General features: G+C 45.9%; 1 protein-coding gene across 1 annotated transcript; it reads right to left on the bottom strand.

Annotated features, from left to right (window-relative positions):
- Positions 1-891: 891 nt before the first annotated feature.
- On the bottom strand, positions 892-10,950 carry LOC138367635 (nascent polypeptide-associated complex subunit alpha, muscle-specific form-like). The gene is made up of 4 exons (XM_069329360.1): positions 9,777-10,950; positions 8,495-8,781; positions 2,919-3,127; positions 892-994 (listed from the first exon to the last, which is right to left on the bottom strand). Exons 1-4 carry the CDS (start codon positions 10,948-10,950, stop codon positions 892-894), a joined length of 1,773 nt encoding a protein of 590 aa, XP_069185461.1.
- Positions 10,951-14,157: the final 3,207 nt, after the last annotated feature.

Below are 14,157 nucleotides of genomic sequence, written 5' to 3'. Positions count from 1 at the left end.
TCTGCTCTGACCCTCTGAGGTTCTTTGGCAGCGGGCTCAAATGGCATTAATTATAAGATGCTTCTTCAGCTCCCTCCATGCATATTTCAGGATTTACTGAATAATGTACAAATGACCGTATCTGGGAGAATTCAGTCTCAGTCAATCCTCGAGGACTGACTCGAGGCTTTTGTTCTTCCTATTTGGAAACCAGGTTCTCTAAGTCCATCTTCTAAGGATTTCCGCCCCATTGCTCAGACTGATGTGGTTCTTAGAACACTATCGCCACTTTTCCCATTCTTAAGTTGTTAGTCGCAAGTGTCACGGCACAACTTATGTATTAGTGAACTTGGAGGTCTATATTCGTACTGCTTTTGATGCAAAGACTTCCATTGTTGTCCTTTTTTGACCTAGCTTATGACACCACCTGGTGATACCATATTCTGTCCAAAACTCTGTTCTTTTGGCCTTCGTGTTAATGTCCTTCTCTGCCTGTAAAGCTTCCCCTCTAGTCGTTCCTTTAGAGTGAGGCTTGGTACCCCGCTCTCTCTGACTCTTTTCGGCAGTACGAAGGTGTGCCCCAGGGTAGTGTTCTGAGCACTACTCTTTTCCTGGTTGCCCTCAATGGTCTTCTTTCCTCTGGCATTTTATCAGCTCTATATGTTGACGATCAGCTGTCAAGGTGATGACTCGCTGTGACTTTTACTCGGAAACATGTCAATCTTCTTCCCTCTTTGTCGTTCTATGGTGATCCCTTTATGTATAAAGATTTCGCTGAACATCTGGGGTTAATCTTTGAGACGGTTGCCTTGGTCGCCCCATATCTCTCACCTCCGAGGTGAATACCTAAGTCCCCATAACTTTCTTGGTCGTGTCCCTTACTACCTAGGGCGCTGATGTTTGCTCATCTATTCACATTACTTTCTCATGTTGTCTAAACTCAATTATCGCTCTCTGATAAATTGATAAACCCGAGTGTTTTGTTGGTTTTAACTCTAATTTTGTTTTCACAATGCTGTCAAAAATTTATAATGGCTAAGGGTAACCTTCTTTCTCCAGTTTAAAGCAATCTATATATATATGGAGTTCTATGAAAAATTACTATTGAGGAAAATGTTGTTTTCTAATGTTACATGGTTTCGTTATCTTGATGTATTTTGCTTATCGCTTCAGAATAGAAACCTGGACGCATTCTGTTAGAATTAAATAATTAAGCCCCATCTATTACGTTTACAATGGAAATGGAACAAGACAACACTTTACCATTCTTAAATGTGATAATTATAAATGTAAAAATAATTTCAAGTTTTCTGTATATAGAAAACCAACAAATACTGGGTCTTGTGTACACTTGTACTCATCATCCAAGAGTAAAACAAGCTGGGTGTTGTTCCATGTTTCTGAGGGCTCTAAGGGTGTGTGCTCCTCAGTCTATACATGATGAAATCGTTGCTATGTATAGTCTAGGGTTCAATTTACAATACCCTAAGTCATTTATTGATAAAGTTAGCCAAATTGTTCATAACACTTTCTTTGGTTTGATAAAGAAGGAAGTCAATATTAACACAATAGTTCTGCTATTTCCTGATAATTTCAATTCAATTCCTAAATTACTAAAACAATTTTATATCAGTGTAGACTCTAGGAATCTTGATAAAAAACACTAATTTGTAATTGTTAATTGCATTGGTAGTTGCAATGGATGTGTGTGTGTGTGTGTGTAACTCTCCAAAGTTCATTTTCACCTTTTATTTATGGTCTGACGCCTAGAAGCGTTTCGTAAGACACTTCTTACGTTTTCAAAGACAATTTTACATACTCTGTTAATGCTTATATTCGTTTTTGGGTGAGGTGATAGGACATGAATTAATGGGTACATTTCAAAGACAATTTTATATACTCTGTTAATTTTTTGGGAGTGAGGTGATAGGCCATGAATCAATGGGTATATTGCGTGTTTTATTTTCATTCTTCTGTGTTGGTTCGGGGTCTTGAAGTGGGTATCTTCTTCTTGAGATGATTTCGGGGCTTTAGTGTCCCCGCGGCCCGGTCCTCGACCAGGCCTCCACCCCCAGGAAGCAGCCCGTGACAGCTGACTAACTCCCAGGTACCTATTTTACTGCTAGGTAACAGGGGCATAGGGTGAAGGAAACTCTGCCCATCATTTCTCGCTGGCACCCGGGATCGAACCCGGGACCACAGGATCACAAGACCAGTGTACTGTCCGCTCGGCCGACCAGCTCCCGTGTTATGTGTTAATTGGGTGTTGATTGCTGGTTTTGACTTTTTAATGTGTAGTGCTTCGCTGATGTCGAGCCTCCTGTTGTCGCTGTATCTGTCAATAATTTCTGTGTTGCTTGTTAAGATTTCTGTGGTGATGGTCTGGTTGTATGAGGAAATTATATGCTCCTTGATGGAGCCCTGTTGTTTGTGCATTGTTAATCGCCTAGAATGAGACGTTGTTGTCCTGCCTATATACTGAGATCTTTGGGGCAGACAGTCCCCAAGTGGACATGTGAAGGCATAGACGACGTTGGTGTCCTTCAAGGCGTTCTGTTTGGTGTCTGGAGAGTTCTTCATGAGTAGGTTGGCCGCTTTCTTGTTTTTGTAGTAAATTGTTATTTGTATTTTCTGATTTGTGTCTGTGGGGATAACGTTCCTATTAATAATATCTTTCAGGACACTTTTCTCTGTTTTATGAGCCGTCGAAAAGAAGTTCCTGTAAAACAGTCTAATAGGGGGTACAAGTGTTGTGTTAGTTGACTCTTCAGAGGTTGCATGGCGTTTCACCTTTCTTTTAATGATGTCTTCAACCGTTAGGGAAGCCGTTGTTGACTAGGACCTGCCTTACTCTACAGAGTTCTTCATCGACTTGCTTCCAACGAGAGCTGTGAGTGAGAGATCGGTCGACGTAAGCATTGACAACACTCCTCTTATACCTGTCTGGGAAGTCACTATTGGCATTAAGGCATATTCCTATGTTCGTTTCCTTAGTGTAGACTGTAGTATGGAAGACTCCGTTCCTTTCCAAGACTGTTACATCTAAAAAGGGCAGCTTCCCATCACTCTCCATCTCGAAAGTAAAACTTAACACCGAATTTTGCTCGAATGCCTCCTTCAGCTCCTGCAAACGTCTGACATCAGGTACCTGGATAAAAATGTCAACGTACCTGCAGTATATGGCGGGTTTCAAGTCCATGTCAACTAAGACCCTCTGCTCGATGGTGCCCATGTAGAAGTTGGCAAACAGGACACCTAGGGGAGAACCCATGGCGACCCCATATACTTGCTTATATATGTGCCCATCTGGGCTCAAGAAGGGTGCCTATTTAGTGCAGGCTTGGAGTAGCTTTCTTAGTATGCTCTCTGGTATGTCCAGAGGAGTATAAGCTGGATCACGATACACTATATCATCATCATCCTGATTGTTTCGTCCTCAGGCATGTTGGTGAACAGCAACTCCACATCCAGAGAGGCTCTTAGAGAGCCTGTGTGTACTCTGTAAACTGTAGCAATGCAATAAAATAAAACAAAATACAAAAAGAATAGGGGTAGTAGGAGAAGAAAAGATTAAAGTGCTCAGTGAGAATCCACAAGGTCTTCTCTGAATTCTCCTTATTTTCTTCTTCGAGGCTGTGGGTCCCTAGACTTGCACCAGAGGTGGTACCACCTATTATCAACCCATCAATAGGTACCACCTATTATCAACCCATCAATAGGTACCACCTATTATCAATCAAAGCAGTTTCGATTAATCGAAACTGTGAACGCCAAGAAATCCAGACTTCACCTGCCAAAAGTTGTTGGGGAATACAAACCTGGGTATGCCTATGGAAATGTCAAGACCAACAAGCCTGGAAACCCACTTCGGCCAATCATCTGCCAGATACCCACACCCACATACAGACTGGCTAAGCGACTCAACTGCTTGCTGACTCCTTATGTACCCTGTGCTTTCAGCTTGAAGTCTCCCAAGGAATTTGTCGACTTACTGGGCAGAGCACGGGTCACGGGGATAAGAGCCTCGTTGGATGTGAAGTCACTATTTACCAACGTACCTGTGGACGAAACAATCGGGATGATAGCAGACAGAGTGTATCGTGACCCGGCTTGAACTCCTCTTGACATGCCAGAAAGCATAATGTTGAAACTACTTCAAGCCTGCACTAAAGAGGCACCCTTCTTGAGGCCAGATGGGCACATATATTAGCAAGTAGATGGGGTCGCCATGGGTTCTCCCCTAGGTGTCCTGTTTGCGAACTTCTACATGGGCACCATCGAGCGGAGGGTCTTAGTTGACATGGACTTCAGACCCGCCATATACTGCAGGTATGTTGACGACATTTTTACACAGGTACCTGATGCCAGATGTCTGCAGCAGCTGAAGGAGGCATTCGAGCAGAATTCTGTGTTGAGTTTCACGTACGAGATGGAGAAGGATGGGAAGCTGCCCTTTCTGGATGTAAGTCATGGGAAGGAGTGGAGGCTTCCATACTACAGTCTACACGAAGGAAACAAACATAGGAATGTGCCTCAATGCCAATAGTGACTGCCCAGACAGGTACAAGAGGAGTGTTATCAACGCTTACGTCGACTGTGCTCTCAGCCACAGCTTAGGATGGAAAGAAGTCGATGAAGAACTCTGTAGGGTAAGGCAGGTTCTAGTCAACAACGGCTTCTCTAACGGTTTCGTTGAAAACATGATACAAATAATGGTGAAACGCCATGCAACCTCTGAAGAGTCAACCAACACAACACTTGTACCCCCAATTAGACTATTTTACAGGAACTTCTTTTCGACGGCTTATAAAACAGAGGAAAGGGTCTTGAAAGATATTGTTGATAGAAACGTCATCCCTGCAGACAAAAATCAGAAAATATAATTGATAATTTATTATAAAACCAAAAAAATGGCCAATCTGCTCGTGAAAACCTCCCCAGACACCAAGCAGAATGCTTTGAAGGAGACCAACGTCGTCTATGCCTTTAAATGCCCACTTGGAGACTAAGCCCTAAAGAACTCAGTATATAGGCAAGACAACAACGTCTCTGTCCAGGCTACTAACAATGCATAAGCAATAGGGCGTCATCAAGAAACATATAATCTCTTCTCACAACCAGACCATCACCAGGGAAATCTTAACAACACAGAAATCATCAATAGGTACAGAGATAGCAGGCGTCTCGACATCAGCGAGGCACTACATATCAAAATGTCAACACCAGCATTCAACAGCCAATTAATGCACAGCTATATTCTACCCACTTCAAGACCCCGAACCAATATGGAAGCAGCAAGAGGAAGTATGGGCCAATAGGCCTTCTGCAGTTACTTCCATTCTTATTTTCTCATATCCAAGTTATACCCATTGTTTCGTGTTCTGTCTTGTGTTTGTCTCAAATTTGTCACCTCACCCAAAACTTTTGTATCATATCACCTCACCCAATAGAGTATAAGTACGATGAATTTGTGTGTAAATTAAGTCTTTGAAATGTAATACAAATTACGAAACGCGTTCAGGCGTCAGACCATTAATAAAAAAAAAGTCACGTCTGTGACAGAAAAAAACATGCTTTTTAAAAAAAAAAAACAAAAAAACTGTGTTTTTCAAGTATTTTTCATATGAGAGAAATCTTCGAAACTTCTTTACCGATTTCTTTGAAATTTTGACACGACATTGCATTCAAATAGGCCCGTGTTTCTATATACTTACTATATACATGTCTTACCTGTGTCCGGAGAAAACATACTTTTTTTTTTTTTTTTAAAACCTCGCCATCTGTTGGATGTAAGAGCAACACACACTGTAATCTCCCAAAGTTCTTCACTGATTGCTTTGAAATTCTGACACAACGTTCCATTTGAATATGCGCGTCTTTTTATATACCTACCATATAGATGTAAAATATATAGATGCCACCCCTGTGACAGGTAAAAACATGCGATTTTGAAAAACAACGCCATCTGTTGCACATAATAGCAACAAGCACGCTACACTAAATATGTCACGAATTCCATTTGAATGTTTCCGATTGCATTAATAAATTTTATTTTCATAGATTTCGATTTATTTTATTTTTTATTGAATAATGTTGTGTGACATTGTGTTGGAATTGAGCTGTGTTATTTACCATATTGTTTATTCGTAAGTATTAGTATAGATGCCACACCTGTGACAGGTAAAATTATGCATTTCTTGAAAAACAGCGCCATCTGTTGCGTGTAAGAGGAACACACATGCTATCTATATAAATAAAAATGTAAATGTTCGTTTGTTCAAAATTGCTAATTTCCGAAAGTTGTTCACCGATTACTTTGAAATTTTCACACAACGTTCCATTTGCATCCGAGCGGGTTTTTATATACATACTATATAGATGTCACGTCTGTGATGCTAAAAAAAAAAAATGCTTTTTCTGAAAAACTGTGTTTTTCATGTGAGGGACATCTTCGAAAACACTCTACCAATTGCTTTGAAATTTTGACACAACGTTGCATTCGAATAGGAACATCTTTTTATATTCCTACTATATAGATGCCACTCTTGTGACAGGTAAAAACATGCATTTTGGAAAAACAGCGCCATCTGTTGCACATAATAGAGACATGCACGATATACTAAATATGTCACGAATTCCAATTGAATGTTTCCGATGGCATTGATAAATTTTATTTTCATCGATTTAGATATATTTTATTATTTTTTAATTATTTTGTGTGATATTGTGTTGGAATTAGGCTGTGTTGTTTACCATATCGTTCATTTCGTAAGTATAAGTACAGATGCAACACCTGTGACAGGTAAAACTATGTTTTTCTTGAAAAACAGCGCCATCTGTTGCATGTAAGAGCAACAAGCAAGAACAACTAAAGAGCAACTAAATATGTTACAATTCCATTTAAATTTTTCCAATTCCATTGATAAATTGAATTTTCATAGATTTTGATTTATTTTCATTTTAATTTAATTATTTTGTGTGAATTGCATTGGAATTGAGCTTTGTTGTTTACCATACCATTCATTTTGTGAGTATAGTTATTTGTTTTTATTTTTTATATTTTCATTTCATTTTTTAACTGTTTTTCTTATATTTCAGTGATGGGAACATCAGATCACTTCATGTTCCCAATTTTCTGATGGGAACATCAGACCATTTGGGAAGGCATCGGACGAGGGAGTGGGGAATGGTGGGGATGACGAGGGGACGGAAGTGAGACATGGTGGGGATGACGAGGGGACGGAAGTGAGACATGGTGGGGATGACGAGGGGACGGAAGTGAGAGATGGTGGGGCGGGGGGGACAAGGGAGGGGGTAATGGTGGGGGAAGGACGAGGGGACGGGGGAGTTTGGGATGGTGGGGACGAGGGGATGGGGGAATGGAGAATGGTGGGGAGGACAAAGGGACAACGGAGTGGGGTATGGTGGGAAGGAAGAGGGGATGGTGGAATGGGAATTGGTTGGGAGGCCGAGGAGACGGGTGAAGGGGGGAATGATGGGGAGGACGGAGGGACAGGGAAGGTTGCACGGTGCTGAGCCACAGCAACGCGTGGCCGGGCACTGCTAGTATATATATAAAATTGTGTGTGTAAACAGTTCAAACTTGTACCATGAGGGAACCTTGACACAACTACTGACCTTCTCCAGGTCACAAACCCACAACAGTTGCCTAACTCACGGATGCTTATTTTCTGCTAGATGGATAGAGGCATTAGGTGAAAGGAAACATACCGAGGTGAGCTGGGGAAACAGAGGAAAATCACGAGTCAATAGTCGGGAGAATGGTAGCTGAAGATGATGCAGCGGAGACTTATCTAGACGAAACAAACAAGGAAGTAGCACTCGAGAACTACAGTAGTAGACCGGCCAAAGTTGAAGACGTCTGGAGGATGGAGGAGGTTTAACAATGTCGCAGCAAGACGGGGAAAAGATTGCGCCATAGAAAAATTTACAATCACGCAGGACAGGGATTAGCCCGGATAGCCCTCAGCCATCAAACAGGACTAGTGAACACGGAGCTCAGACTGGCCCCGGTGATGGTCAGGGGACAGATGGAGGCGACCAGAGAAAACGGCGTCAGCCTCGCCACACACACTGTTGTGTTCCTTGACGCTGCATCGGCCAGTTTTTCCCTGGGTAGTGTTGACAGAAGCGGGGAGCAGGCGGCGACCCTCCGTTCCGGCCGCGACCCTCCGACACGTCCACGCACCTGTAAACTAACAAAAAATGGCAGCCCGGATTCGCGGATCGCACAACAGCCGCGCGCGAAAATGAGTCCCAAAATCTCATAGGCTTCAGATAGACGATGACTCTCAGGCAACTTGTAAATGCTTTTAGGAGGATGTGGTGGAGGGCGCGTGTAGGCACTTGCGCTGCCCGTGCCGCCTAGAACCCGTGCGGGTACTGGCCAGGACTACCTGCGGGTCGTGCGGGTACTGACAAAGACCACCTGCTGGGTGGTGCGGGTACTGGCCAAGACTACCTGTGGGCTCGTGCGGGTACTGGCCAGGACTACCTGCGGGTACTGGCCAGGACCACCTGCGGGGTCATGCGGGTACTGGCCAGGACCACCTGCGGGGTCGTGCGGGTACTGGCTAGGACCACCTGCGGGGTCGTGCGGGTACTGGCTAGGACTACCTGCGGGGTCGTGCGGGTACTGGCCAGGAGTTCCTGCGGGGTCGTGCGGGTACTGGCTAAGACCACCTGCGGGGTCGTGCGGGTACTGGCCAGGACTATCTGCGGGGTCGTGCGGGTACTGGCTAAGACCACCTGCGGGGTCGTGCGGGTACTGGCTAGGACTACCTGCGGGTACTGGGCAGGATCACCTGCCGGGTCGTGCGGGTACTGGCCAGGACCACCTGTTGGGTCGTGCGGGTACTGATCAGGACTACCTGCGGGGTCGTGCGGGTACTGATCAGGACTACCTGCGGGGTCGTTCGGGTTCTAGCCAGGACTACCTGCGAGGTCGTGCGGGTTCTGGCCAGGACTACCTGTGGGGTCGTGCGGGTTCTGGCCAGGACTACCTGTGGGGTCGTGCGGGTTCTGGCCAGGACTACCTGTGGGGTCGTGCGGGTACTGGCTAGAACCACCTGCAGGGTCGTGCGGGTACTGACCAAGACTACCTGTGGGGTCGTGCGGGTACTGGCCAGGACTACCTGCGGGTACTGGCCAGAACCACCTGCGGGGTCGTGCGGGTACTGGTCAGAACTACCTGTGGGAACTGGCCAGGACTTCATGTGGGGTCGTGCGGGTACTGGCTAGGATTACCTGCGGGTACTGGCCAGGACCACCTGTGGGGTCGTGCGGGTACTGGCTAGGACTACCTGCGGAGTCGTGCGGGTACGGGCTAGGACCACCTGCGGGTACTGACCAGGACTACCTGCGGGGTCGTGCGGGTACTGGCCAAGATTACCTGCAGTAGTTTATTTTGCACCCCATTCTCATCCTGTGAGCGGGGTTACAGAGGGCACATAAGGGGTTACAGATGGCACATAAGGGGTTACAGAGGGCACATAAGGGGTTACAGAGGGCACATAAGGGGTTACAGAGGGCACATAAGGGGTTACAGAGGGCACATAAGGGGTTACAGAGGGCACATAACGGGTTACAGAGGGCACATAAGGGGTTACAGAGGGCACATAAGGTGTTACAGAGGCCACATAAGGGGTTACAGAGGGCACATAAGGGATTACAGAGGGCACATAAGGGGTTACAGAGGGCACATAAGGGGTTACAGAGGGCACATAAGGGGTTACAGAGGGCACATAAGGGGTTACAGAGGGCACATAAGGGGTTACAGAGGCCACATAAGGGATTACATACAGAGGGCACATAAGGGGTTACAGAGGGCACATAAGGGGTTACAGAGGCCACATAAGGGATTACAGAGGGCACATAAGGGGTTACAGAGGGCACATAAGGGGTTACAGAGGGCACATAAGGGGTTACAGAGGGCACATAAGGGGTTACAAAGGCCACATAAGGGGTTACAGAGGGCACATAAGGGGTTACAAAGGCCACATAAGGGGTTACAGAGGGCACATAAGGGGTTACAGAGGGCACATAAGGGGTTACAGAGGGCACATAAGGGGTTACAAAGGCCACATAAGGGGTTACAGAGGGCACATAAGGGGTTACAGAGGGCACATAAGGGGTTACAAAGGCCACATAAGGGGTTACAGAGGGCACATAAGGGGTTACAGAGGGCACATAAGGGGTTACAAAGGCCACATAAGGGGTTACAAAGGCCACATAAGGGGTTACAGAGGGCACATAAGGGGTTACAGAGGGCACATAAGGGGTTACAGAGGGCACATAAGGGGTTACAGAGGGCACATAAGGGGTTACAGAGGCCACATAAGGGGTCACAGAGGCCACATAAGGGGTTACAGAGGGCACATAAGGGGTTACAAAGGGCACATAAGGGGTTACAGAGGCCACGTAAGGGGTTACAAAGGCCACATAAGGGGTTACAGAGGCCACATAAGGGGTTACAGAGGGCACATAAGGGGTTACAGAGGCCACATAAGGGGTTACAGAGGGCACATAAGGGGTTACAAAGGCCACATAAGGGGTTACAGAGGGCACATAAGGGGTTACAGAGGGCACATAAGGGGTTACAGAGGGCACATAAGGTGTTACAGAGGGCACATAAGGTGTTACAGAGGGCACATAAGGGGTTACAGAGGCCACATAAGGGGTTACAGAGGCCACATAAGGGGTTACAAAGGCCACATAAGGGGTTACAAAGGCCACATAAGGGGTTACAGAGGCCACATAAGGGGTTACAGAGGCCACATAAGGGGTTACAGAGGGCACATAAGGGGTTACAGAGGGCACATAAGGGGTTACAAAGGCCACATAAGGGGTTACAGAGGGCACATAAGGGGTTACAGAGGGCACATAAGGGGTTACAGAGGGCACATAAGGGGTTACAGAGGCCACATAAGGGATTACATACAGAGGGCACATAAGGGGTTACAGAGGGCACATAAGGGGTTACAGAGGCCACATAAGGGATTACAGAGGGCACATAAGGGGTTACAGAGGGCACATAAGGGGTTACAGAGGGCACATAAGGGGTTACAAAGGCCACATAAGGGGTTACAGAGGGCACATAAGGGGTTACAAAGGCCACATAAGGGGTTACAGAGGGCACATAAGGGGTTACAGAGGGCACATAAGGGGTTACAGAGGGCACATAAGGGGTTACAAAGGCCACATAAGGGGTTACAGAGGGCACATAAGGGGTTACAGAGGGCACATAAGGGGTTACAAAGGCCACATAAGGGGTTACAGAGGGCACATAAGGGTTACAGAGGGCACATAAGGGGTTACAGAGGGCACATAAGGGGTTACAGAGGGCACATAAGGGGTTACAGAGGGCACATAAGGGGTTACAAAGGCCACATAAGGGGTTACAGAGACCACATAAGGGGTTACAGAGGGCACATAAGGGGTTACAGAGGGCACATAAGGGGTTACAGAGGCCACATAAGGGGTTACAAAGGCCACATAAGGGGTTACAGAGGCCACATAAGGGGTTACAGAGGGCACATAAGGGGTTACAGAGGGCACATAAGGGGTTACAGAGGCCACATAAGGGGTTACAGAGGGCACATAAGGGGTTACAAAGGCCACATAAGGGGTTACAGAGGGCACATAAGGGGTTACAGAGGGCACATAAGGGGTTACAGAGGGCACATAAGGGGTTACAGAGGGCACATAAGGGGTTACAGAGGGCACATAAGGTGTTACAGAGGGCACATAAGGGGTTACAGAGGCCACATAAGGGGTTACAGAGGCCACATAAGGGGTTACAAAGGCCACATAAGGGGTTACAAAGGCCACATAAGGGGTTACAAAGGCCACATAAGGGGTTACAGAGGCCACATAAGGGGTTACAGAGGCCACATAAGGGGTTACAGAGGGCACATAAGGGGTTACAAAGGCCACATAAGGGGTTACAGAGGGTACATAAGGGGTTACAGAGGGCACATAAGGGGTTACAGAGGGCACATAAGGTGTTACAGAGGGCACATAAGGGGTTACAGAGGGCACATAAGGTGTTACAGAGGGCACATAAGGGGTTACAGAGGGCACATAAGGGGTTACAGAGGCCACATAAGGGGTTACAGAGGGCACATAAGGGGTTACAAAGGCCACATAAGGGGTTACAAAGGCCACATAAGGGGGTTACAGAGGCCACATAAGGGGTTACAGAGGGCACATAAGGGGTTACAGAGGGCACATAAGGGGTTACAGAGGGCACATAAGGGGTTACAGAGGCCACATAAGGGGTTACAGAGGGCACATAAGGGGTTACAAAGGCCACATAAGGGGTTACAAAGGCCACATAAGGGGGTTACAGAGGCCACATAAGGGGTTACGGAGGGCACATAAGGTGTTACAGAGGGCACATAAGGGGTTACAGAGGCCACATAAGGGGTTACAGAGGCCACATAAGGGGTTACAGAGGGCACATAAGGGGTTACAGAGGGCACATAATGGGTTACAGAGGGTACATAAGGGGTTACAGAGGGCACATAAGGGGTTACAGAGGGCACATAAGGGGTTACAGAGGGCACATAAGGGGTTACAGAGGGCACATAAGGGGTTACAGAGGGCACATAAGGGGTTACAGAGGGCACATAAGGGGTTACAGAGGGCACATAAGGGGTTACAGAGGGCACATAAGGGGTTACAGAGGCCACATAAGGGGTTACAAAGGCCACATAAGGGGTTACAGAGGGCACATAAGGGGTTACAGAGGGCACATAAGGGGTTACAGAGACTACATAAGGGGTTACAGAGGGCACATAAGGGGTTACAGAGGCCACATAAGGGGTTACAGAGGCCACATAAGGGGTTACAGAGGGCACATAAGGGGTTACAGAGGCCACATAAGGGGTTAGTGAAGCCTCGGTGGTGATTTTTCCATTAATATCTTCATCTGAGCTGCATTCACTAAGCCGCTCACTCGGGGCCGAAGAGCCGAAGCTCAACCCCTGCAAGCACAACTAGGTGAGCACATTACATCCATACAGTCAGCGCATCACAAATATGTATACATTACAAATATGTATACATTACAAATATGTATACATTACAAATATGTATACATTAAAAATATGTATACATTACAAATATGTATACATTACAAATATGTATACATTGAAAATAAATTATTGTCCATTAAATATTCACAGGTAAATCGCATGATCAATTGAGCAAATCCACAGGAGCCGTGATGCAGATTCGAACCTATGTGTTGGGTGATCCCAGATGCACGCTCTAGACCAGTACGCCACGACACAGTCAAAGGAATGTCGTGATTTCTGTGTGTATTGGAGGAGGGTCGTCAGAGGTCGTCTACTGGACGACAGAGCCAGAGTGAATGGAAGGGATGGGGGGGGCGGGTGAAACTATGGTTAGGCTTCAGTGGGAGCCTCGGGATCCCTCGAGGGTGCAGTAGTACCCCAGGTTACAGTTCTTTTGACCATGACGTGGCGTAGTGGTCTGGAGTCTGCATTTGGGAACACTAAGCGCATAGGTTCGAAGCCTCATCACAGCATATTTGGGTTTACTACATTAAATATAGTTTTTTGGTGAAATTAAATGTAATGTTATGGGAGATTAAGGTATCATAGAAGACCTGCTGTGTTGTTATTATTATTATTATTATTATTATTATTATTATTATTATTATTCACGCTACACAGTTTATACATTAATCTGGCGTGTGTCATTCATCAACCGGAAGTGAGACAAGGATACAGTGCAAGGATTTTATAATATTTTTTCATTTGTATAAGATGGCTGGCCAAGGCACGCAGCCTGTGTATAGATTTATGTCTAAATGGCTGATTCTTGTGTTGCTCTCCAAGATGTAGTGTTCGAGTGTGTGTCCCTGGCTTTGTCAACACTGTCATCTGGAGCCCTAAACAAGCATAACTGGCAAAGTTACTGTAGCCAAGTCTTATACGAGCTGTGACAACGTCTGTTAGTCTGGTTATGTTGTTACTTGCCACATACACGTGTTTTACTTGCCACATACACGTGTTTTACTTGCCACATACACGTGTTTTACTTGCCACATACACGTGTTTTACTTGCCACATACACGTGTTTTACTTGACTCATTTCATTGTGATAAACAATGGACCTGCTAGTTCCAGT

This window comes from Procambarus clarkii, chromosome 22 (genome assembly GCF_040958095.1).
Source record: "Procambarus clarkii isolate CNS0578487 chromosome 22, FALCON_Pclarkii_2.0, whole genome shotgun sequence".
In the NCBI taxonomy this organism is placed as follows: Eukaryota; Metazoa; Arthropoda; class Malacostraca; order Decapoda; family Cambaridae; genus Procambarus; species Procambarus clarkii.
This window is presented reverse-complemented; position numbering and strand designations above follow the sequence as displayed.

Bases quoted from the DNA above. Each gene is read 5' to 3' on its own strand.
- LOC138367635 (XM_069329360.1), bottom strand. From the start codon at position 10,950: ATGTGCCCTCTGTATGTAATCCCTTATGTGGCCTCTGTAACCCCTTAT. The intron at 8,782-9,776 runs GTAACCCCTTAT...CAGTACCCGCAG, and splicing joins TAATCCCTTATGTGGCCTCT to GTAGTCCTAGCCAGTACCCG. The intron at 3,128-8,494 runs GTAGTCCTGGCC...ATTTTTATCCAG, and splicing joins GTCCTGGCCAGTACCCGCAG to GTACCTGATGTCAGACGTTT.